The sequence below is a fragment of the Onychomys torridus genome, chromosome 11, assembly GCF_903995425.1.
Source record: "Onychomys torridus chromosome 11, mOncTor1.1, whole genome shotgun sequence".
Lineage (NCBI taxonomy): Eukaryota > Metazoa > Chordata > Mammalia > Rodentia > Cricetidae > Onychomys > Onychomys torridus.
The window spans coordinates 61,989,583-62,013,969 of NC_050453.1; the positions used below are offsets into that span (position 1 = coordinate 61,989,583).

The 24,387-nt window shown below is 41.2% G+C and overlaps 1 protein-coding gene across 8 annotated transcripts in view; it reads left to right on the forward strand.

Annotated features, from left to right (window-relative positions):
• The window catches only part of Srgap2 (SLIT-ROBO Rho GTPase activating protein 2), a 221,896-nt gene that overhangs the window by 171,374 nt on the left and 26,135 nt on the right, over positions 1–24,387 (forward strand). For all 8 annotated transcript variants that reach the window (XM_036202869.1, XM_036202871.1, XM_036202876.1 and 5 more), the window contains exons 9-15: positions 209–310; positions 1,508–1,705; positions 9,865–9,949; positions 12,464–12,491; positions 14,211–14,235; positions 18,379–18,439; positions 24,094–24,171. In XM_036202869.1, the coding sequence (XP_036058762.1) occupies positions 209–310; positions 1,508–1,705; positions 9,865–9,949; positions 12,464–12,491; positions 14,211–14,235; positions 18,379–18,439; positions 24,094–24,171 (577 nt within the window). The remainder of the gene's footprint in view (positions 1–208; positions 311–1,507; positions 1,706–9,864; positions 9,950–12,463; positions 12,492–14,210; positions 14,236–18,378; positions 18,440–24,093; positions 24,172–24,387) is intronic.

The window sequence follows — 24,387 nt, forward strand, 5'->3', positions numbered from 1 at the left end:
CAGATCTCCCTCCCTATTCCTTTCATAGACTGTTTGGTCTTGAAGTTCACACACATTGTCTTTGGATTTTGTTTGTATGTAGAAACTGCAAGCCTTCTAGTAGTTGGGATACAATACAGTGTGAATCGTTTCATGAGCAATAGGGAGAACTCTGGAATCCTCAAAAGACCTATGTCCTCTTCCTGACCTGTATTGCTTTTTCTGACAGGCCTCACAGCTCTGTGCCCAGCAGCCTGTCCAGAGTGAACTGGTGCAGAGATGCCAACAGCTGCAGTCTCGCTTATCCACTTTGAAGATTGAGAACGAAGAGGTGTGTTTCCTTCCTAGAGGCTCAGAGCCACTGTTTGCTTGTTGAACTACTTGTGGCTGTCCATCAGGGGCAGGTGGAAGGAGCATGCAGAGAATGTCCGGGCTACTGCAAAGATTTCCTGGCCAAATGGAGGCTTGGCTTTCCCTGCTGCTGCAGCCTGCCGTTGAAATCCAGGAAGTTGTTTGTACATTGCCAAAGGTTGTGTTCTATTTTGAGCTTTACAAAATGCCCCTCCCCACTACACATTTAATCAGAGTGGCACTTGGCCACTGTGTGAACAATATAAATCTCCGAAATGACCCACTCATGACTGGCTTTTCCCAGCATTTCAAAAAGAAACTGTTGACTTGGACACTTTAGACATCTCTATTGTCCTACAAGAGGGTGACTTTTTATTTTTCTGAACACAGCATATTTTCTTTTCATAACTAGTTTAAAAGGGCAATTTGACCAGTAATCTAGCTTTTTGTTGAGCTCAGATGGCTTCTTATCAGTAAGTCTTAATTTTACTAGGAAGGAATAGGTTTGGGTCACTTAGTTTTCAAATAGGCAAACAAATTCATTGATTGGTTGACGGTCATGTGACAGTAGCACTGAAGGACTAGGCTTACCACATATTTTAACTAGCTCAGGTATGATGGCAATATTGGTTTGCAATTATTTTATTTTTTCTTTGCACTTCTATTATAATAAAGAAATAGTATTAAATCTTAAAAGTAAACATTGGGGTTGGAGAAATGGTTAAGTGGTTAAAAGAACTGGATGTTCTTGCAGAGGACCGAGACTTAGCTTCTAGAACCTGCATGGTAGCTCATGACCGTCTATAGCTTCAATTACCAGAGCTCCAATACCTCTTCTGGCCTCCACAGGCACCAGGCTGCATGACAGACACACACATGCAGGCAAAACATCCTTAAATAGACAATAAGTGTTTTTGAAAAAAGTAAACATTACATAAAAGAGCTGAATTAGGTACACAGCTGAAAAGGAGTAGTGGTGTTTAGCCGGTGTTAGTTTAGTGGTGATAGCTGGAGAGAGTAGCATGGTGAAGCAGCGTTCCTGTGATGGGCAGCACTCACTAAGCTCTGTAATCTCTGCTGGCATCCTCCTTCCTTCCTCTTAAGCTTCTCCTAGCTGCTCTATCATCTCTATTTTATAGCCTGCCTCTCTTGATTATTTTGGCCATTATGATTATAGGTGAAGAAGACAATGGAGGCTACCCTGCAGACCATTCAAGACATTGTGACTGTTGAGGATTTTGATGTATCTGACTGCTTCCAGTACAGCAATTCTATGGAGTCTGTCAAATCAACAGTCTCAGAAACTTTCATGAGCAAGCCCAGCATTGCTAAGAGGAGAGCCAACCAGCAAGAGACAGAGCAATTTTATTTCACGGTAAGGGTGCTCATTGGCCTTAGAGGATCAAGAATAGACACTGTGACATAAGGGAGCTTTGGAACTCAAGAGTTTTTTCAACTGTCTGAAAAGCAAGCTTTGAATACACTAGGTTTAAATCTGGCATACTTGCATCCCATCTCTATACCTAAAGTAAAAGCGTCCACAAATTGTATTTATCTACGGAGGACCTCAAAGAAAGAGATGTTCCTAACTCCTGAGAAAAAGAAATTAGAGAAAATTTTAACCAGATAGTAGGCTTTCATTTGAAAGTAGCCCTCTCAGTCACAGAAGATCATGACAAGGTTTCTTGGTTTTTGAGAACTATATTCAAATATCCTTGCCAATATGTATCTTGTTATAAAAAGTCTAAAGTCTCTCCTGGATGATTTGAATACATTATCATATAACTCTCATTATTAGGAAGTTATTTTTTTATAATATTGGCAATTATCAAGAATTCTAAAGCAGTAGTATATTTTACTGACTGTTCTCAAGACGCTTTTTAAATAGGGGTGTGTGTGTGTGTGTGTGTGTGTGTGTGTGTGTGTGTGTGTTTCTTTGAAAGGTTGTTAGCTGGTCTTTTATGCTAACAAAAAGCTTTTATGCTTTTTAATAATTAAGTTATCTTGAACTTGCCAAGTAGGGCCTATTGCTTGCACTAAAATTTATTTCCTTATCTTTTGATATCCAAGAAAGAAAAAAATGACTTTGCAGTTGTAAGATGAAACATGGCCATTGAAAATGCACCCTGACCAAATGACAGAATTTCACTTGTCTTCCAGCAATGAAGGATACTCTGCGTGGAGCAAATTAGATTTTTTTTCTTCCAGCTGGGACAATTTGTTTAATTTTTCTTTGAACATTGTCCTTTTTTCTTTAAAAACACTAATATGATTGATTGGTGTTTTTGTAAATCTGTTTCAGTTAGTTAAGCTCCAAATCTTTGGTGGTTTTGTTGTTTTAAATCCCAAAGAAGACTTTTGAAAGGGTATGATTTAAGAGTATTGTTCAAAAACAACTGAAAATTTTTGTTTTATAAAGAAGACTTAAGTGATTTATTTTTAAAACTGTAAACATAACACATTTTACTATAAAAAACATTTTAAAACATGGTCATTATATAAAACTTAAACACAAAAAGAAGAAAATAAATATATATGAGCATGTATTCAAAATTATATTTACAAAAAGAGACAATTTTATATATGTTGCATTGTAAATCTAAGTCATTCAGTTATATATTCTAGCAGTTTGGGGGCTTTTGTTTGTTTGTTTCTTGTTGGACCTTTCATATGTGCTAGGCAGGAACGGTGTCACTGAGCCCTGTGTCCAGCCTGTATTACATTTTGTAAATCTACAGATCTATACAAAGGGATGGGATGACACATTGCCTAGTTCACAGTGCTCATTAACTGCTATCCATTTTACCATCATCATCATCAATTCATGCATCAATCATTAATAATCTGTTCATTGATAGTTGCCATGATTTTACTATATGCCAGATTCTATGCTACAAGTTGAAATACTTAAAGCATAAGAGAAAAGAAAATGAGAGGATTAGGCATATACAGAGAGAACTTTGGTTTTGACTTCATATATTTCTAAACAGTTTTTTAAATGCATGAATGTGTGTGTGAGCAGCAACAGGATTAGTGGTGCTAGGGGAGCATCACACAAACTGACTTTTGTGCTTGATTTTTAATATGAGGTCAAAGAGGATTGGCAAGGAGACTGCAGTTCTTCAAGGAGAGCAGACAATGTCAAAGGCATACAGAAAACTAAATTGCATGTTAATAGAACTTCTTGACTCTAATGGGGCTGTGGCACTGCCTCAAGCCTCATTATCTCTTAACAATAGGATTTTCTGGTAACTCTTTCTGAGCTGATTTTATGTCAAAGACTCAATCTTATTGTATTTCAGAAGATTCCATTTTTAAAATGATTACTAATTGCATTTTTATTGATTATTTGAGAATGCCATACATGGATACAATGTATTTGACCATTTCACTCCCTCAGCTCCTCCAGTTAAGAAATTTGAGGAATGCCAGGTAGTGGTGGTGCATGTCTTTAATCCCAGCACTCAGGAGGCAGAGGCAAGTCTCTGAGTACAAGGCCAGCCTGGTCTACAGAGAGAGTTCCAGGACAGCCAGGGCTACTCAGAAAAGCCCTGTCTGGAAAAAACTAAAAGAGAGAAAAATCAATGAATGAATAAATAATTCATGAATTAATTAATTTGGGGGCTTAGGAGCTAGGGAGATGGCTTAGTCAGTGCACACCACACAAGCATGAAGAGCTAAGTTTGAACCTTAGTAGTCCATGTAAAAGCAACCAGGGTAACCTGTAATTCTTTAGCTGGGGAGCAGAGACAGGAGGATGGATCCCTGGGTCTTACTAGCCATCCAGTCTAGTGAATTGGTGAGCTCCAGGTTCAGTGAGGGTCCTTGCCTCAAAAAATAAGGCAGAGAGGAATTGAGGAAGACACTGTGACTAACACCGACCTCTAGCACACATGCTTGCACGCATACACCCTCACAACACAAAAGAAGAGGAAAAGAAATTTGGGACATGAAAATCCAAAGGACTTAAAACAGTACTTGTCAGAATTACTTTTTGATTAAATGACTCTATAACATATATATTCAGAAATTGATATTTTCTCCCAAACAAGAAGGCTGATGAGATGCCTCAGCACTTTTAAGAGCTCATACTGCTCTTGCAGAGGACCATATCCAGGGGCTCACAACTGCCTATAGCTCTAGATCCACCCTGGCCTCTGTGAGTACCAGCACTCACATGCACATGCCCACACATGTACATGCCCACACGGAGACATAATTAAAAATAAATCATTTTTTTTAAAAAAAATAACTTTATTCAAACTGATGACCTCTAAAATCCTACCTACCTGTTTTCCCTTTTATCTCAATTTAGTGGGGTCCTACAACCTACTTCCTGACTTTGGTGGCCATGGTACTCCTTGTCAAATTATTGTGTACATTGCTTTGACTATTAGAAATTAGTTTTCGTTTATCTAGAAACAGACTTGCATGAATTCTTTATTCTTGTGACTGGATCTGAAATGTGTCAGGTAATCTGTCTTCTGATAGCAGCATTTTTGGTGGTGGTTGTGAAATAGACATCCAGATCCCCAAATTAAAACTGAGGGGCTGCCTATGCTTGCCAGACTGTGGGGGGAAAAAACAAACAAACAGGAAGCACATTTGGAAGTTTGCTGTTCTTGGAAAGTTGTAAAGAGATCCCTCGTTATGGCTTGACTCCTAGGTAGTGTGTCTAGTGACCACATGGGCTTTTGGAATAGTTTTCTGACTGCTCATAACTGTCATCAGATTAATTTGCCCACGTGACAGCAATTGGAAATTTGAAATATGTCTTACAAAGGTCAGTTGCTTGCAAATCTGTGGGAAATTATAAAATGTTAGACTTGAAGCAGTTTTTAAATATCATCTAAGCCAACCTTCCCATTTGAAAGCTTTGAAAACTGGGAAAACAAATGCAGTGGGATAGGTAGCTTGGATGAGGCCTTGTCAAAAGCAGAACCCAGACCTCAGGTCAGCTGCTGGTCACAGGCGTTTCCCGTGCCCTGCTGAGGAAAGACTCAGCGGTCTCCTCCCTCGTTAGAAGAAGGGAAGTGTCTTCTGATCTCCTTGCCTTTGTGTCCGTCACTTGTCTTCTGCATTGCGTCATCCCTCGGTGCTGTGGTCTTTTTCTTGTTACACTGTGAAAAGACTCAAATATCTCTAAGGAAACTAGGGAGAAAGCAGAGCCTTGCCTTCCCTGATGCACACCTCTCCTCCCTCCTGCCATTGAATGGAACTGGTTTATTTTGTCCTATCCGAGATTTCCTGTGCATAGGCAACTGATGACGTATTAGTAAGTACCCTTAATACAATCAGTGACACTGGGAATTGTAGTCAGTGGGGCTGGGAATGGAGCTCAGTAGTTCTGAGTGCCTGCCTCGCCCGTGAGACACTGTCGGTGCTGTCTTCAGCCCTGCAGAGAAATGGTGTAAGATAAACGTGGCAAACAAGTGTGCCACCCTCACCATCTCCCACTTCTGTCACACTGGGACATTACTCATGGTAGTCTAGAAAGCTTTGTCCATATCTTACACAGACCCCTTCCCAGTGGCTGGACAGCACTCCATTGCATAGTTATATCACCTTTACTTAACCAGTTCTCTGCTGTGGTTAGCCAAGAATCATCAAAGCCTTAGAAAGCTGGAGTGTCTCCTAAATATTTTTTAATGGAAAATTGGAGTATAGAATTCTTTTTTTTAAATAATTTTTTCAGATTTATTTTTGTTTTATGTGTATGAGTTTTTGCCTGCATGAAGTGCCCTCAAAGGCCAGAGGGCGTTGGAACCCTAGAACTGTACATAGCTAGTTGTGAGCCACCATGTGGATGCTAGAAATTGAACCCAGGTCCTCTGCAAGTACAGTAAGTGCTCTTAACTGCTGAGCCATCTCTCCAGCCCCAAGTGTGGCGTTTTCAAATGGGGGTGAAAATGAAGAAGGGATTGAAAATTGTGGCTGATAAAATAACAAAGCCGAACTGTCTGCACTCTTAGGGGTAGATTTGGGTAAAATAATAGGAGAGAAGGCAGTCGTTTGTCCATTTAGGCAAGCCACTAGAGTTAGAGCAGTGATCTGGTATATTATAGAGAGTAAGTGTGTGTGTGAGTGTGTGTGTGTGTGTGTGTGTGTGTGTGTGTATGTGTGTGTGTGTTGTCTGATTATTATAATCTTGATATTCTGCCTAATTACCAAAAAGCCACTTGTTCCTCCCTTGGCTTCAGCTATCTCAGCTGTATGTCTGTTTAGCAACAACTGAATCCTTCTACCTCAACTCCAATGATAAAGGCAGGATAATTTATTCCCAGCATGTCTGTCCTGATTTCTGGGTGAGATAAGAAAGTGATGTATAGCATGTTTGCAGACTCTGGGATTCCTTTTTTTTTTCCACCAAGATGCAAAACCCCAATGTTCTTTCCACCTTGTTTTAGGGATGCAGAACATATCTTGATACAGTTTGATCCTTTAGTATTTAATAGAACCTGAAAAGGTGACATCATACCTCTTTATCAGATTGTTATTTATTTTAATGGTTCACCAAGTGACAGCTAAAGTTACCTAGTAAGCTGTAAACATGAACTTGGAGTTGGGGGAGGGTTGGGAATTGAGAATAGAAACATGACTGAGAGAAAGGGATTTTTCTTCATCCCCTTTCAGAATGTTGGCTGTATTGAGAGCATTCTGGTCTTGTGTTGGAGGTTATAGCTTCTTGAATTTTCTTCATTAGGAAACCCTTGAGACCCCTGGGATAACTTTCCAAAGAGAGGCCTTTTGGGGTTGTACTATTAGCAATGGCTGTTTCCGGGAGGCTTTTCCACTCTGAGTCCTCAGTAGGATTCCAAGCCCACAATTAGGCCTTGGATGGGGATTAGGATATCACCCAGGGAACGCTGACAGCAAGAGAGCTGACAGCTGGAACAGGCGGAAAGAGGAAGGTGACAAGAGAGCCTATTTTCATGCAGATGTTCTCATGCAAAGGCATAAAGGATCAGGGAACAGGCCCTAAATAAGACAGCAGAAATGATTCAGCAGAGGGTTTGCCTCTGGTTTGTTTCATTTACAGTAGGGACACCATTAGGGACAGGTTTTGTAATTGCAAAGAACAGTTTATACAGAGGAGAATGAGATCCCTCACTTATTTATTCATTCTTCATATTTATTAAGTTCCTACTGTTCTCTAGGAGTGGCACTAAACATCACGGATAGTTGGGTTAATCAATGACATGGTCTCTGGATAGAAAGACACCAGAGTAAACCTTCTGTGATAGGGCTGTATGAGAATAGTACCATGGGGATTTACAAGTTATCTGTAGGGCCATGTGGGCAAGCACAAGAGGCCAGGGCCCGTCTCCTAGAAAAGCAGGTTTTCCTTCATTTTAAATGGGGATACTGTATAGAAAAATACAAAGTACGAGTAACTCAGAACTTTTCATTCTTCTTTATCATTAATGAAGTGGTGAGAGTCATAAAAGTCAAAGGCTTGAGATGCAATTCTTTTTTTCTTAGTTCGTGCACAGTAAAAGACAGAACTATTATTATTATTATTAAAATGTTTATTCATTGGAGCAAACTCAAGTCTTTCTAGTGGATCACACTCTGGAAGACCCATTTGCTTCTAAGTTAAACACCATCAAATGAGCTAGTGCAGCAGGAATAGCCAAGGCAGACTCAGATCCTCAAGAATGGCTGTAGAAGAGAGTGGAAAAAGAGTCCTCACCTAGCATTACCATTTACTAGCTGGCAGCTATACACTCTCTCTCCTAGAATTGTCTTCTCATCTCTAATAAGGAGCTACTAGCTGGGCAATGGTGGCGCACGCCTTTAATCCCAGCACTCAGGAGGCAGATGCAGGAGGATCTCTGTGATTTGAGGCCAGCCTGGGCTACAGAGTAAGTTCCAGGACAGGCACCAAAGCTACACAGAGAAACCCTGTCTCGAAAACCAAAACAAAACAAAAAAAGAGCTACTAATATCTCCCTCATATTTGTATAGGATTATTGTAAGGGAGAGACAGACTATGTGCCAATATTGTCTAAAGTCTTGGGTTGCTACTAATACAAAAATAATCACTGCTATGAAATTTTGTTCTGCTTCTCTTTGGCTCTGTAATGTGGTAGGTAGAACACTTTATTATAATGCTTCAGAGCACACACCATTCTGTCAAATGTTTGGATACTATTGGGTGGCAAAACTTTCCTGAGAAGACACAACATACACATCTATTTACTCCAGATAGAGAGCCCATGACAGACCAAAGTACAATACTACCATCAAAGTCCAACCTGGTGAACCAGTGAGTTTCATTGGGGTTTTCTGTGGGAGTATGGGTGAGGTGTTATTTACAAGAGCAGAAATGATGCAAAGACATCTTCATCACAAAAGCTGGGCACCTGGGGCACACTGCACAGTCTATAGGAAGCTCAACAGGTTGAAGAGTGTCCTTTCTAGGTGTCTTAGTTAGTCCTGAGCCTCCTCCAGAAATATTGGCCAGTCTTTGCTTCTTTTCAGGCTGCTTGACTGTCCTCTGCTTCCTTCAAGCAGCTGGACTTGTTTTGAGAGTTTTCTTTGCAGCTTGGCTTGTCTGAGAGTGACTTAGTAGTTTATATTGTTTATACTTAGGAGAGAGGGGCCTAGTGAATATGGTCAGCTTCAGGAACTTCCTGGGACTAGTCTAAGTTGTTTTACTTCCTCTCTTAAGGTACTTCCCTGGAAAATGTAATGTTTCAATGTGGGTGAGGGGGGACCTGCTACACAACAGATAGTGAATGACTCCATCACTTTTTGATCTTGAGCAATTTCATTAATCTCTTCAAACCCACTATCTTCGTCCCATTACTCAAGTAAAGTGGGAACAATGATCATAGTCATTTATACAGTTGTTTTGAAGATTCTGTGAATTATCCAGTCAAGCATAGTCTCTCACAAGCCAGACAAGAGTTGATGAGATGTTAAAACTGCAACTGCAACATAGCAGTCATATTTCGCCTACTAGCACAGTTGTGATGGCACATCTCGTCTTGTGCTTGGAATTTGTATGTGCATATAGTAGGTGGCAACCACTCCAGCTGAGCGCTCAGAAACTCCCAACTTCCAACATCAGAATGGAGGGTGAGACTTCTTAGGTCTGGCTTATACAAGGGTGCTCTATGGGTGAGGCTTACCATTGGTACTATTCCTAGGGTAATGAAATGCACCCTGGGAGGAATGAGATGCCTAAATGGCAGATAGCAAATGTATATCTTCACACCAGCGAAACTGAGACTCGGGAAGGATGTCCACCTTCCCTGCCATTCTTGTTCTTTACTGGGACTAAAGGAGACAGGCTTTACTTAGAAAACAGTTTTCTTATACTTACTAACATTAAATCCATAGGAAAATATTGTGTAGATATGCACCTGCCATGATAATCAGCGGAGAAAGATTTTTTTAAAGAATTTAAATGGACTTGATAGAAATTAAGTCATAAAGTCAGAAATCAAATGCTCTCTCAAAGATAATTGAACAGTTGTGTCTTGTGTTTCTTCAGAAATCTAAGTTTTCTTGTTTCTCTTCTTACAGAAAATGAAGGAGTACTTGGAGGGTAGGAACCTAATCACCAAGTTACAAGCCAAGCATGACCTCCTGCAGAAAACCCTGGGAGAAAGTGAGTGTGAGCATGCTCTGCTGAAGCGTGGTCGAGCCAAGAGGCCCAACAGCGCTTTGATTCTGAGCGCATGCGTGCAGTCCTCAGCCAACTAGACCCCACTGGTTGTATAAGTGTTTCTTTTTCTAGCCTGTTCACTGGGAAAGTACTGTGTTAAATGGCTGCTTGAGTATTGGGAAAACAGCCATGTGTGATGGATGCTAATTTCACCAGCTGTTTCTTTAGGTGGAGTGTTCCTGCTTTCCACCCAAACCCAGCCCTTCACCTTCCTGCCACAGCTGTGGTAAAGGGCCTCAGGGTTATCTCCTCTCTAGACACTTGTTGTAACTCCCGGTCCAGAGAGAAGAGGTGCTCAGACGGAGGGGGTGTGCGGACTTGCTGCTGCCGCCTTAGCTTTCAGAACGAACATGCATTTCCTTTCACTTCAGTGGCAGTCATCTCTCTAGTGTGCCTGCACTAAGGCCAGAGTGCTGAATGGACTGCATTTTCTCTGGCAGGAATATTAACCAGACACTGCAAAGTACTGAGGCAGAGAACCGGACAGACATTCTGGACTTTCTCTCCCCAGTCAGCCTTCAAACAGAAGGCGAGGGTTGAAGAAGCAGCTTTCCCCGAGGTTGTTTGGCACCTTGCCCAGGTCTCCTGCCTAGCTTTCAGCATCGAATGATTAATGGAATTCCCAGGTTGGGGATGCCCTGGATGGTCTGCCCTCCTCCCTGACACACTAATCTCTTCTCTTAGAGATGAGGCCACAGGCGGCTTGTGGTCTCTGGTGACAGATGTGCCTGCACTCAGACACAAGTCCAACATTTTTAAATACATTCTTGAGCACTCATCAGACTGAAGTATAGCAAATTTTATAAGACCGGTTGACTTTTTAGCTGAGAAATAGGAGTCCCACTTCTTAGACTAGCCTTGTCTTGTCCTTCTAGCCTTGTCCTTGTCCCACCCTGGACAATTCCCCCAGAAATGTTTTTTCTCTAGTATCTTTGCTCTTGCGATTTTTTTTTTTTTTTTTAAAGATGTTTGCTTTAATGTGAAAAGAGCCTCTTGGTGCCTTCTGATCTTTTCCACCCAAACAGTTCAGGTCTAGGCATGAGAGCCAAATTTGCTTACAGAAAGTCTTTACTCTTGAGTTACCAGATTGCTGTGTGGTGAGTTAAAGGAAAGACAGCCTGTAGAGCTATTTGAAGAAACTTATAGCTATGATTTCTTTTTCTCGAGACAACCTCAGCATAGCCTGGAAGACAGGGAGAAGGGCTTGGAGCCATGCATGTGTGCATGTTTATACACATGTATGCACAAATAATGCTACTCTAGAGGGATGGAGGCTGACCACTGAGGCTGCAAATTACCATAATTTAAAGATGACAAGTTCCAGAGATAGAGAAAACTAATAGCTATAAATCATCCTATGTGCAAATGATCATGTCCCTGCCTTCTGTGTTTGTCACCATAATGTAAGAGCCTTGCCACAGAGGGATAATTGATGTGTATGAAGATTCCAGAATGGAAATGGGACAGATGTTGAAAATAATGGCTCAGAATAATATTTTTACAAATGAGTCTTTGGTAACAGGGCTGTTAAATATTGGGGGATGGTATTGCTGGAGATGAGCTGAACTATCATAACAATTAGCAACACTTTAAATGCAAGGATAAAATCCTGCCTTCTCCATACCTTAGAGTTGCCTTTCCTGAAGCTTGAATAAGGACTGTGGGGTTATCTCTTCTTTCCTGGCTCACTACCTGCCAGGGTTTGCCATTGATTTATCTAAGACAGATCAAGCTTCATTAACTGTTGACCCAAAGAAGGCAACATATTACATCCCAGTTTATGCATGCATATATTCATATTTTTATAAAAAGTATTTTTGTCAACTTTAAGGTTTTCCATTTCACTTTTCAAAGCTAACTATTGCCTATGAAAGTCTTAACCACCTGTCATTAAATTAAAAGCCATCATTTTCTAGCCATGTGGGTATTCAATCTTATCTATGCCTTACTATGCCAGTGTAAGCTAGCAGGAGGATTTAGTATGATTCTAAAACTAGAACCTACATATCTTCTCCCTCCTCTCCCTATATTCCCTTTTCTTCCCAACCTCAACTATATGTGTATGTTTATTTGCTTATATACTGAAAAGCAAGTTAGTCCCATGTTCTGTGTCCCCAAAACCTACATACCCAGTACATATATAAGAAGCTGAATTTCTTGTATAGGAAGACTTACAATAATTTTTTTCTCTAAAATATAATTTGACTTGTTCTTCCCATACATCCATGCCTGTTTTCTCATTTGGGAAGTAGAATTGACAAGATTCAAAGATATTGATGGCTTTGGCGTGAGAACCTGGAGCAGCAAAATTCCTGCCCCAAATGAAGTTAGGGTGATCCTTTTCCTTTCTGCTACTGGCTCCCTATGAAGATATGAAAGGCATGGTTATCCCTGGGGTTTACAGCCAATCCCACCCCTTCTGCTTCAACAATACATTTTTCCCTTCTCTTTCCACAGGTCAGCGGACAGATTGTAGCCTTGCCAGGTAAGTGACTCTGGGAAAGGATAAGAAAAGACTCATGGGAAATAGCAACCTGGGAAGAAACCATAGAGTTGTCGTTGGATGATTTTGCAAAGGAGTAGCCAGAGGCAAGAGTTGCTTCCTTCCTAACTCTTACCTCCTTCAAATGGCTATGGAGTTGCTGCCATGTAGGGAAGTCTAAGCAAGATCATGTCATGGGAGTTATCACTTGATAAAAATCTTTCCAGAAAGTCCCCAAAGCCACTGCATTGCAAGGAAAAGAAGCATTGGACTCTGTTGCATCTTGGTCACCTCTTAGCTAGGAGACTTCAACATGTGGCCTTGGGGAAGTCTCTGACACAAGAAGATTAGGTAATAGCATTTGATTTGAGATTTTTTTTTTAATACATGGAAAAGATGATAGGGCCTAATTAGTGACTGTTGGTGGATAATGAAATATTACATTGCATTGGCTTGCCAAATAGCACTGGGAGAAATCTTTGCTGATGTACAAGTATGCAGCCCTCCCAGTCTTTCCCTACCTTCCCTCCCTCTCCACCTCAGCCAAATATTTTCCCTCACAGTCATTGATGTTGCTATGAGCTGGCAGAGAACAAGACATTCATTCAGCCAGCACCTTCAGATGCCTAAAAATGTGCTGGTTTAAAATGAGAACATGTTTAAAATTAACCAGATTGCATTGTATCAACATGGCAACTCATACAGTCATGAAACCATTTACAGTTACAGACTCGTTACTTAGTGATAACTTAATTTGATTTTCATCATTTTGTCATAGTGGATTACAGCGTAGGTCCCATTAATATACAATTCGTGAGGAGTGGAGGGAGCTGAGGTGAAATTCTGTAGAACCTGTCTCCCAGTGGTATAGGCTTAACATCATCAGAAGTACCACACCTCTGACTAAACAGAGCTGGACTATTTTCCTTTGCTGGGTTATTTCCCCATGTGGAACCTTGGACTATTTATCTCCTTCTCAGAATATCAGTCTCCTCTTGTTGAAGATAAGAGCATTGTGTTAGTTCAGAGAAGCTCTAGGATTTCAGAAAGGTGCCTTAAGGGCAGGCTGGCAGCAGAGTCAGAGCAAGGCCCCCATCCCTGCCTGGCTCCTACCTTCACGAGGAGGGCAGCCCCCCTTGTTTTCAGAGTGTGCTTCTGTATCCGATACCCTTTGAGAGGAAGGCCTCGACAGCTAAACATGGCTTGAAAAGCACTGGCAGAGGGTCCTGGGGTTTCTTTCAGTCTGAATGTCCTGCCATCTAAATAAAAATAAAATAAAATGAATAAAATAAAATAAACAGCCCTTTTCTTTTTCCTAAGAGTCCCAAGATAAAATATACACCCTTTGGTGTTTATTATTGTTTCCCTTCAAACAGAAAGATCTTAAAATTGTCTGACATGAATCTCTTTTACTACAGATTAAATCCCTTATCTCCTATTTAAATTTAAACAGTGGTAGGCCTTAAAATTGCGGACCTCTGTGCTTTTATGAAAGAATAAACTTTATTAGGCTTTTGTTGGGAACTAGCTTGCCAAGTCTCTTAGCTGTTTCTGGGACTGAGCTCAATAATGTGATATGTTTCATTACCTGCTGTACAGTTGTTTTAATGATTTAAAGCTTTAGTTCTGGATTTAGGAATGGTTGTGTCATTCTGTCCTCATTTTCTCTTTTTCCTTCCTGTTGCTGGACTGGTCCTTCCTGATTCCGTGGGTCAACCACAGGCGTAGCTCAACCGTGAGGAAACAGGTAAAGAGCCCAGCAGAGCCAGACTGTTCAGCCTGGCTCATGAAAACTGAATACTTCCCACAGTCATGACTGAATTCCATGGCATGCCTCCTCTGACGTCATGCTCATGCTTGGTTGTATCTTCAGTTACATATGGTTAAGACTGTAGTAAACACTGATTCAAGTTTCCTGGAATTATCATAGGCTCTGTAACTTGTTCTTCTTGTTAGTTATTTAAGTCTCTTGCATGTTAGGATTGGTTTAAACATGGACAAATTATTCAATAGCCCATGATGTCCTTCTGTAGGAGACCATAAAGAGGCCTCAGAAGTCCTCACATACACACTGATGCACCAGCATTGAGGTAGCTGATCCTCAGTCTAAAAAGTCTTGCTTAAGTTTGTAGGTTTTGACTGCTTCTGGTAACACTGTAATCTTAGATGTATTCCTGACATACCCCAATTAAGACTATGAAACTTGACAGGTTTGCACATGACTTTCATGGTTGTATTAAAGTCACCACTGAGCAGCCAGTTCTCACCCATGTTAGGAGGACTCTTAGCAGTGGCCTGAATAATCCGCATCAGGGGAAATCTCAAGACAACTGCTACTTACTTTAAAGTAAAAACAATTAGCTGAAGCACATTTTTGCAGGAGCGGTGCTCCATTCACTAGCTGTGGCCTATGGTGAGTGCTGAAGCGACTTTACCTTCTCTGAGCATCTCACACCAGCTTGTCAGGAGGGAAAGTTAGCAAGAACAAGGGTGGGAGGCAGGGTTCAGAAATACCATTCTGTCTACCCAGGAAAAAGTGGATCCAGGCCTTTCAGAAGTCATTTGCAGAGCTGGAAAGAGGGCTCAGCAGTTAAGAGGACTTGCTACTCTTCCAGAGGACTTAAGTTTAACTTAAGTCATCCATGTCAGGCCACTTACAGCTGCCTGTATCTCTAGCTCCAGAGGACCCAACACCCTCTTCTAGCCTCTTAGGGTATGTGCACATAAGTGACAAAAACACACATATAAACAAAACATTTTTAAAATGTCAGTGTAGTCATACACAGAGGCCCTGAACACAGGGCAGTCATCAGATGCAGAGGGCACAGGGTCTCTGCACTGTTTCCAGGCTAGCACTCTGTCCAAGATCTGATTCTCTGGCTTGGTGGGCAGTCCAGCTACAGAAGTCAGTTGACACAGACTTCCTTGTCTCCTCAGTACTTCGAAGATTTATTAATTTCATGCGTATGAGTGTTTTGCCTGCATGTATGTTATGCATCATGTACATGCCTGGTGCCTATATGGAAGTCAGAGGAGGATGTCAGATCCCCTGGAACTGGAGTTACAGATGGTTGTAAGTCACTGTGTGGGTGCCAAAACCAAACCTGGGTCTCCTGTTAGAGTAGCAAGTACTGTTAACTACTTAGCCATGTCTCTAGTCTTCCTCTTGACTATGGATATCATTTTAATGAGAAAAATCATCTTTTTTTTTTTTAAAGTACAACATCTTACTTACTATCTGGCTTTGAACTTGTAATCCTATCTCTGTCTCACAAATTCTGGTATTTTAGACACTTGCTATCAGGCCTGGCTACACTTTTTTTAAATGATAAAAGTTTCACTGCAACTTTCTACTATCTTATTCCTATAATTATTTCTTCTCCTTTCTCCCTGGATTCCTGTTAAAACTTAAGAGGCGTAGACTGCCTCTCAGAGATAATTTGTTGCATTTAAAATTAATAGCTATATATTTTACAGACTAAGCAACCACTTTTCCTTTATTACCAAGAATAGGCTTGACCTTGAAATTTATTTCTTTCCACTTCGGACCTAACTCTAGACCTCTTGCACAGACCTAGAGCATGCATGTAGGAGCTCTGCAGCGTCTGCTGTAGCTGCAGAAGTGCTGGAGTTTGGCATGTAGTATCCGCCCCTGGTTGGAGTCACCATCAGGGGGGAGTGGCACCCATCTGCTTTACATTGTGCTGCACTAAAGCAGTTGCAGACAAGGTGTGTTCCCCTGGTACCAGGTTTACATCAGAGTCCAGGGTTTACTACAGGCCCAGTCCAATAAGGCCCTTGTATTGCTTGTTCTAGTTTCTCTCCAACAAGAGTTTTTTCTTAGCTGGTCAGTACAGTAAAATCGTAATTTAGAGGGTCTTATATAAATAACCAGGCAGTCAGCCTTTGTTTCTTGTAAATCAGCTAAATAAGAGGAATAGTCTGGAAACTTGTTTTCCTGAGGGGCTACGTTCAAAGCAGCCCAGACTTTTCCTGAAAGGAGGACCCTCGCCCCAGCAGCTGTCACTTACAGCATCCTTGTTCCGCTCAAGCCCTTCGCTTTCTCTCCTACCCCTCACTTCTGTCACCTCGTTCCTGACCTTACTTCCTCATGCTTTCCTCGGTGTGAGCAACTCTGTGCTTGTCTTCATTCTAAAAGATGTATTATTTTGTTTTGTGTGTGTGTTGGGGGGGGGTGTTTGGCCTGTGTGTATGTCTGTGCATCTTGTATGTACAGTGCCCGTGGAGGCCAGAAGAAGGCATCAGATCCTCTGAAACTGGGGACCACAGTGGTTGTTAGTTGCCATGTGAGTGCTATACCTGAACAGCTAGAGGAAGCAGTCAGGTTTCGGGGGCAGAGGAGTCATGAAAATGAGCATTTGGAGCTAGGTGTGGTATCACACCCCATTAATTCCAGAGAGGCAGAGGCAAGCAGATTTCCGTGTGAGTTTGAGGCTGGCCTGGCACAGATAGTAAGTTGCAGGCCAACCAGGGCTACATAGAGAGACCCTGTCTCAAAAAAAGAAAAAATAATAATAATAAAATGAGCTTTTGTGACACTGAGAACTTCCTGGCTCCAGCTCCACTTTGGCAGTATCCTGTTCACTGGCAAGCCATCTCTTCTCTCAGCCTGACTCTTCATGAGACCCAGCTGCTTCTTATAGTAGCCAAACCCCATGGCTACAGTTGAAAATCCAAAGCCAGATGGGTGCAATCCAACCTGTGAAATGGGCAGAAGATACAAGGGTCCACCCCACTGTAGAGTCCAGTCTTTCCTGAACATCTGAAACTAGATTTTAGAGCTGTACCTGATGCTTTTCTTTCACACAGCTGAATTATTACTCATGTAGCTGCATTATAAAAACCTTTCTGATTTTTAGTCATGATTAGTATGCAGTGTTTGCTACCCTCTTAGCATATAGTCTGAGAGACAGCAAAGTGTTCAGTAACAGAATTAAGTCCTGGCTTTTCCACTTACTATTTATGTGATACAAGCAGACATTTAACCTCACCAAGCCTCATTTCTATATTATCAAATGAGAATAAACAACAACAATAATAATACACCATAGAAGCAATCTATCTAAAAGACTTTGTATGTGGCCCAACACTTCTATAAATGTAGATATTAATATTTGTGTACCTGGGGCTGGAGAGAAGGTTCAGTGGTTACAAGCACTAGCTGCTCTTGCAGAGGACCCAGGTTCGATTCCCAGCACTCACATGGTGGCTCACAGCCACCTGTAACTCCAATCCCAGGAAATCTAATGCGTTCTTCTGGCCTCCTTGGGCATCAGACACACAAGTAGCACACAGACATGCATGCAGGCAAATACTCATACACATAATATAAAACAAGTAAAGCTTAAAGCTGATAAATAGTCCTGTACCCATAGTAGATATAACTAGCCTTACCACCAGTCCCTTCCTCAGTTCGTAGACCGCAAGTTGAAACCATATAAATCAAATGGCACAATCAAGATTATATAGCAAAAAGACGAAACAAGATTGGATATCTGGGAAGCCTGCTTTTCATATTCCCATATCATTCTTACTATTTCCAAGAGTTGCTTTTTTCTTTTCTTTCTTACCTTTATTGTGCCAACTAAAGCATCTTTCTTTCTTTCAGATTTTTAAGCTTTGTTTTTTATGTGCATGGGTGTTTTGCCTGTGTCTCTCTGTCTTCTGTCTCTCCCTGCCTCCCCGTGCCTCATGCTGTCATTTTTAAAACTTCTACCATCATTTCCACTACCATATCCACAGCCACCACTGGAACATCAATGCAGTCAGGCTGGGCGTGACCAGATAGCAGTTCTTTCTCCATTTTGAGGACAGATTTGCTTCTTCTATCCTTGGTTCTAATGTCTATATTTCTTTTTATGTTTTTCAGGATTCCAGCCAGGCGATTCCTCTGGTAGTAGAAAGCTGCATCCGGTTTATTAGCAGACATGGTAAGCAGGAATGCAGCTTTGCTTATATTTGTAGAAAAGTCAGAACTTCAAAGAATTCTTGGTAGAAAGAACAATAGTAGAGGTAGTTGGAGCTGGAGAGATGGTTCAGTGGTTAGGAGCCTTTGCTGCACACCATGAGGACCTTAGTTTAGATTCCAGAACTTACACAGCAAGGAGAGCAGGTCTTATGCACATCCGTAACTCTAGTGCTGTGGAGGGCAAAGACAGGAGGGTCACTGGGGCTTGCTGGCTGCCACCCCGACCTAAAAATTCTGTAAGATTCAGGCCCAGGGGAGAGACACTGCCTCAAAGGAGTAAGGCAGAGAGTATTAGAATAGAGAACAGCCAACAGTGTCCTCTGGCCTCCATAGCTACATATATATATATACATATGTGTATAGATACACATGCATACATGTATGTGCCTATACACCAGAGAGAGCAATAGAGATTGCCTTCCTATGCTCACATTCTTAGAAAAGGAATAAAATCTTACTTATTCATGTAATGTTTGCTTCTTCAGAAGGTCATACCTACATGTTTAGACATGTTTAGATATGTTTAGACATGTTTTGAAAAGAGCGCTTATCATGCTCTTTTCTAGCTCCAGAATTTAAAACCCAGCTGCTTTGTGCAGCAAGTTCATATGATGGTGGTAGTGAGACCAGTGGTTAGAGCCTTGATGTGGGTGGGTGTCTCCGATGGCATAACTGACCATTTTGTCCCATTGGCTGTACCAGAGTGGTTTGAAACAATTCCATCTCTAATGTTGCACTAACTGCATATATAATATTTGGATTTTGTCCTAGTTTGGTCTCATTGGATACAGTGTCCCCATGAGCTCAGTTAGTAACTGTCCTAAAGCTGTGTCTACCTTTTGAGTGTCTTCAGGGACTGGCTCCTTCTCAGCTTCAGTCAAATTGTACTTACCCTTCCGCTTGGGCAAAGCTAAGAGATTTAGCTTCATTCTTTACCAGCTAACAGCACGTTAGACAGACTGTAGGGTTGGAGATGATTGCCAGCAAGTTTATTTTCCAAAGGTGAGAGTATTTACAAAGTACAGGTATCTCTACTGGCCTTAAAAATGTTTTGAAACTGGCATCAGAAATTGTTTTTAAATACTTTAAAAGGTCATAGCATGACCACCCTAGAGCTAAAGAAGCCAAGTATTACTAATCTAAATTCCAAGGCAACCATTTTTCTTCTATCCCCTTGCCTATCTCCCTCCCTATAAACTGGGGTATTTCTTAGATTCATTATTGAAACAGTAATTATTTTAGTATTCTTATAGCTCATTCCTACTTTCTATCAACTATAAATTTTTAATGTTATCTCAGTTCATTTGAAGTAAGAGCACTGTTCATCACTATTAAACAATCAGCAAATATTTTATAAGCCCCTGACCAATGCTGAGTACCATTGCCAAGAAAGAGAAGTAATACGTTATTCTTGTCTTGAAGTGGTTTTATGGTGCCTTTGAAAGAAAATACACAGATAGTAAGTTAATGAAAAGAAATAAAACAGTAGTAATTGACAGTAGCAGAGTAAGAAATTTACAAGATAGCAGTAATTAATACCAAGGAACTGACCAAGATGAATCCAAGCTGAGTTCAATAGAAGAATAATTATTGGTTCCTAAAGAACAATGGAAAGAAGTTGTGGATTCATTCATCCATGTATTCACTTGTTAGTTCACTACAAAGTCTATATTGATTGCTTATTATAGACCAGTAAAAAGGTTCTTGCCAAACTTTTTGTTCCACTGAAGAACAGATGATCAGCCAATACACAAATTGACTTGCAATATTTCCAGCACTGGTGTGTGTCATGAAGAAAAGCAAAGCAAGGTGCAGGATGGAGAGTGGAGAGAGGCACTCTGGGGTGGGTCACAGAAGCCTCTTCTCACATTTGAGTGGAGTTGTGAGGAAGAGGGAAAGTGCTGTGTCCATCTGAGGAAGAGTGTTTTGTGGATAGAGAACCAAAGTACAAAAACTATTGACATGTGTAAGGAAAAGCACACAGGCTGAAACAGAGAGAATGAAGGGAGGCTTTCATATAAGAGTAAAGATTTCCAAATATATATATGGACTATATATGTATCTTCTCATTTCTACAGAAAAATACAGGAACAATGAGTCTAGAATCTAGTGTTTTACTGGTTGCTCATTACAAGTAGACAATGGATGCAAATAGTGGAGGAGTGGAAAATAAAATAAGGAATGAATCTATTCTCTTGTGTGGTTTTCACTTTAGAATGATGTTAGTGGTTCCCATACACGAAAGATAGATAGATAGATAGATAGATAGATAGATAGATAGATAGATAAACTAAGATGAAAATAAAAGCCCAAATAGAATGTGAGCAGTCATAAGTAATCCTAGCTGCATGACAGATGAGGAGAATGAATCACTAATAAATAACTTTAGAAAACAGTATTTTGATTATAAGACTTTACACTTATGGTTTTGTTGGTAAAGTGCCCACTGTGCAAGTTCAAGGACCTGAGTTCAGATCCCCAGAACCCACATAAAAAGCTGGGCATGGCAGCGCATGCCTATAACCCCAGTGCTAGCTGTATGTGGGAAGCAGAGACAAGCAGATCATTGAGCCTCATTGCCTGGCCAGCCCCCAGCAAAAGCAAAGAGCTTGAAGTTCAGCAAGGGACCTTATTTCTAAAGTAGCAAAGGTAAAGAACAATAGAGGAAGATACCTGATGTTGACCTCTGACCTCCATACATGTATGCACGCACATGTGTATACACCCACACTAACAAGTACCTGCAGTGCTTCACATGCTCAAAGACAAAAGGATGTATAAATAAATGGTGTGTGTGTGTGTGTGTGTGTGTGTGTGTGTGTGTGTGTGTGTGAATTAATACTCTCTCTCAGAAGTGTTGGTTAGCAAGTACATGTTTTGTGTATTCTAAGACTAAACAATAAATATGTTGTTGACTTAGAATTGTGGGAGGTGGATGTCTGTTAAGACAAATTCTCACTGTGTAACTATGACTGGCCTGGAACCTCCTAGAAGAACCATGCTGGTTACGAATTTCAGTGATCCTCCAGCCTCAGCCTCCAGAGTGCTAATTATAGATCGGAGCCACCAGTGCTGGCCATTGTTGATTTTTTTTTTTTTTAATTTCAGTACATAATAGCTAGTCAAAAAGTATTTGTATAGTTGAATTGGCTGTTTGCCCAAGGAAAAGATTCAAGGAATTCATGGAGTCCCTAAAAAGCTATGCTTCAATTTTCTGTATGTATACATTTAGTGGATTCCTTAACCTTTGTTAGCCTCCAAAGAGCCGATGGCACACCAAATGCTAGGAATTTTTACATCCTAACAGTTATCATATCCTCTGGAAGATAAATATTATTATAGATCCCATTATATAGGTCAGGAAACTAACACTGTTCATAGTGATAGGTCAGGGTGATCCATGAGGGTATTCAAGAGGAGGAATTTGAGGAACCACTCAAATTAACCATGAAGGGATTTTTTTTTAATCTGCCATTTTCAAGAAAGGAATGTGAAGTGGTTGTTGCAACAGTCAGTTCAAGAGTTAGCTAGGAGAGCATCTCTTAGCAGCAGCTAAGTCCAGCAGGCTTTCTGACATTCCCAACAGCTTACCCAAATCCAAGGGGCTTTTGTGCTTTTATGTTAGTGTGTGCTAAGAAGAAACGGAGAATAAAGGTTGTGGGTATCTTATTTTGGTTATGCATTATAACAAAAGGCCAACTGGTTTCTCCTTTCTGGAAAATGTCTTGTTTCTCCTCTCAGAATTGTCCCGTCAGATCCTCTAAAGATTCTGTCTGGTGGGCCAGTGAGATGGCTCAGTGGGTACACATGTTTGCCTTGCAAGCTGTTGATGTGAGTTAATCCTTAGAACATGGGCCTCCACACATGCACCATGGCACATGGACCTACACACACACACACACACACACACACACACACACACACACACACAGACTGAAGTAGAGCTCAGTATTTGCGGCTAATTGTCTGATTTCCAACAAGTTCATCTCTCACTTGTTCTTCCTTGGTCCTTCAGGCCAAGGCTACATTCCTTAGCCATCCAACCTACCCAGAAGCACTGAGGTAACCCTTTCAAGAAGTTGGGAAGTACTATCCCAGCTAAAACATACCAAGTAGCCTAGTTTGAGATGACATTTCCTTATACCCTGTGTTTCTGCTAAGTCTTTGGGTGTGTTTCTGTTTCTGTCAGAGCCTTGCTATTTATGAAATATTCTGTGTTAAACAACAATTTCTGGCTCTCATACCCCATTTTGTAACTAACATAGTACCACCACACTGGCACTGATGGGATTTTAATGTTGCGTGCCATTCTGTGCAGGATATTTTAGAGATTACCTTAGAGGGACAAACAACTTACATCTTATTACAAGCCAGGTAATCACATTCCCTTCACTTCCTTTCAGTCAGATTTCCACAGTTTCAGTCTTGGCCTGTGTGGTAGCTCCAGAAATCTAATAGAATAGAGCTCCCCTCACTTCAAGGGTAATTCTGAAACATCTAGCAAAATACAGCATTATTCTATTTTGTTGTTTTTCTAGATTCAATCTGAGGTTTATGTCAAGATTTTTAGAGGGTCACAGAGAAACACTGACAAAGGAGACCCAGGCGTGGAAAAAGACTGGGTGTTAGCTAAGCCCCTCGCTGGGCCAATCACTGGCCTTGTTACAGTTGCACGTGTGGTGCTCTCTGTAATCTGTGTCTGAGTACAGACAGGCCAAGATGGCTCCCCCCATCCTCTGCACTTGCAGACCAATAGGCCCCACGTCCAACACCAAAAACTGAGCCTGTGATTGCAGCCACAAGACTGCCTTTGAGCTCTGGTCCTGGTTCTTCTTGGTGTGCCATCATTCACCAGTGCCCTCATCTAGAAGATGGGGTTGCCACTAACCCTGACCTTGTAAGGTTATGTGAGGACCAAATACTTTATAGGAAGGGGTGAGTGGCAGTCGTTATATAAGCATTATTTTTCATGACTGTCTACTCCAGCAAAACCATGAGGAGGGTTTTTTGTACACTTCGTAATAGTCTTTACATGTTTTTAGAAAAAGGTAGCAAGCAGTCGGGGATCGGTGCCTAGGACAAGGACTGACAGTGTTGGTTGTTCATCTTTATGTCCTGTTTTTCATCAGTTCAGAAAGCATTCTCTCCTAGAGTAATAGGGCTAGTGTTAAAATGCTAAAGAAATCATAACAGCCTCAGTCTTCCTCTGCTAATCTCTCTAATGCTACCTAATGTGTTGCCTGCCAAGACCACCTCCATTCTTAACCACAGGCAATAAGAAGGCACCATCCAGTGACTTCCCCACTCCACAGGTAGGAACATAAAACTAAGGTCAGGAGGCCACAACCAGGGAGTCTCCCTTAGAATCAAAGGAGGGTGTGAACATCTTTTTCCTTAAGTCTTTGGCCAGATGCTTTCTTTATACCAGTGTCTCGTAGTCCTCCCAGAGACTTTTCCAGCATCACTGCCCTGTTTCCTCCTTTGTCCTAAACCAAAAAAGACAAAATACTTAAATACGTGGTACCAGTGGAGATGGTTATAATACTAATCTTGACCTTATGACTACAAACTTGCTTTTTTTTTTCACTTTGACCACTTTATTTTGTGTGTTTCTAGGCCTACAACATGAGGGAATTTTCCGAGTGTCTGGGTCACAAGTGGAAGTGAATGACATAAAAAATGCCTTTGAGAGAGGTAAGGTGGGAATAAACAGCTATAAGATACCCTGGGGGGTTGGCTCCACCTTTTCCCCTGGAGTTTCTGGTGCTTATATATAAGCCTAAGAGACTGCCTGTTTTCTCTGGACTTTCAGGAGGTACACAGAGATGCTGGGACACGTCCCAGCTTCCTTCTTCCTTAGCCCCACCCATCCTGCCTCATTCCTATGATGATCTGCCAAAACCCGAGTAG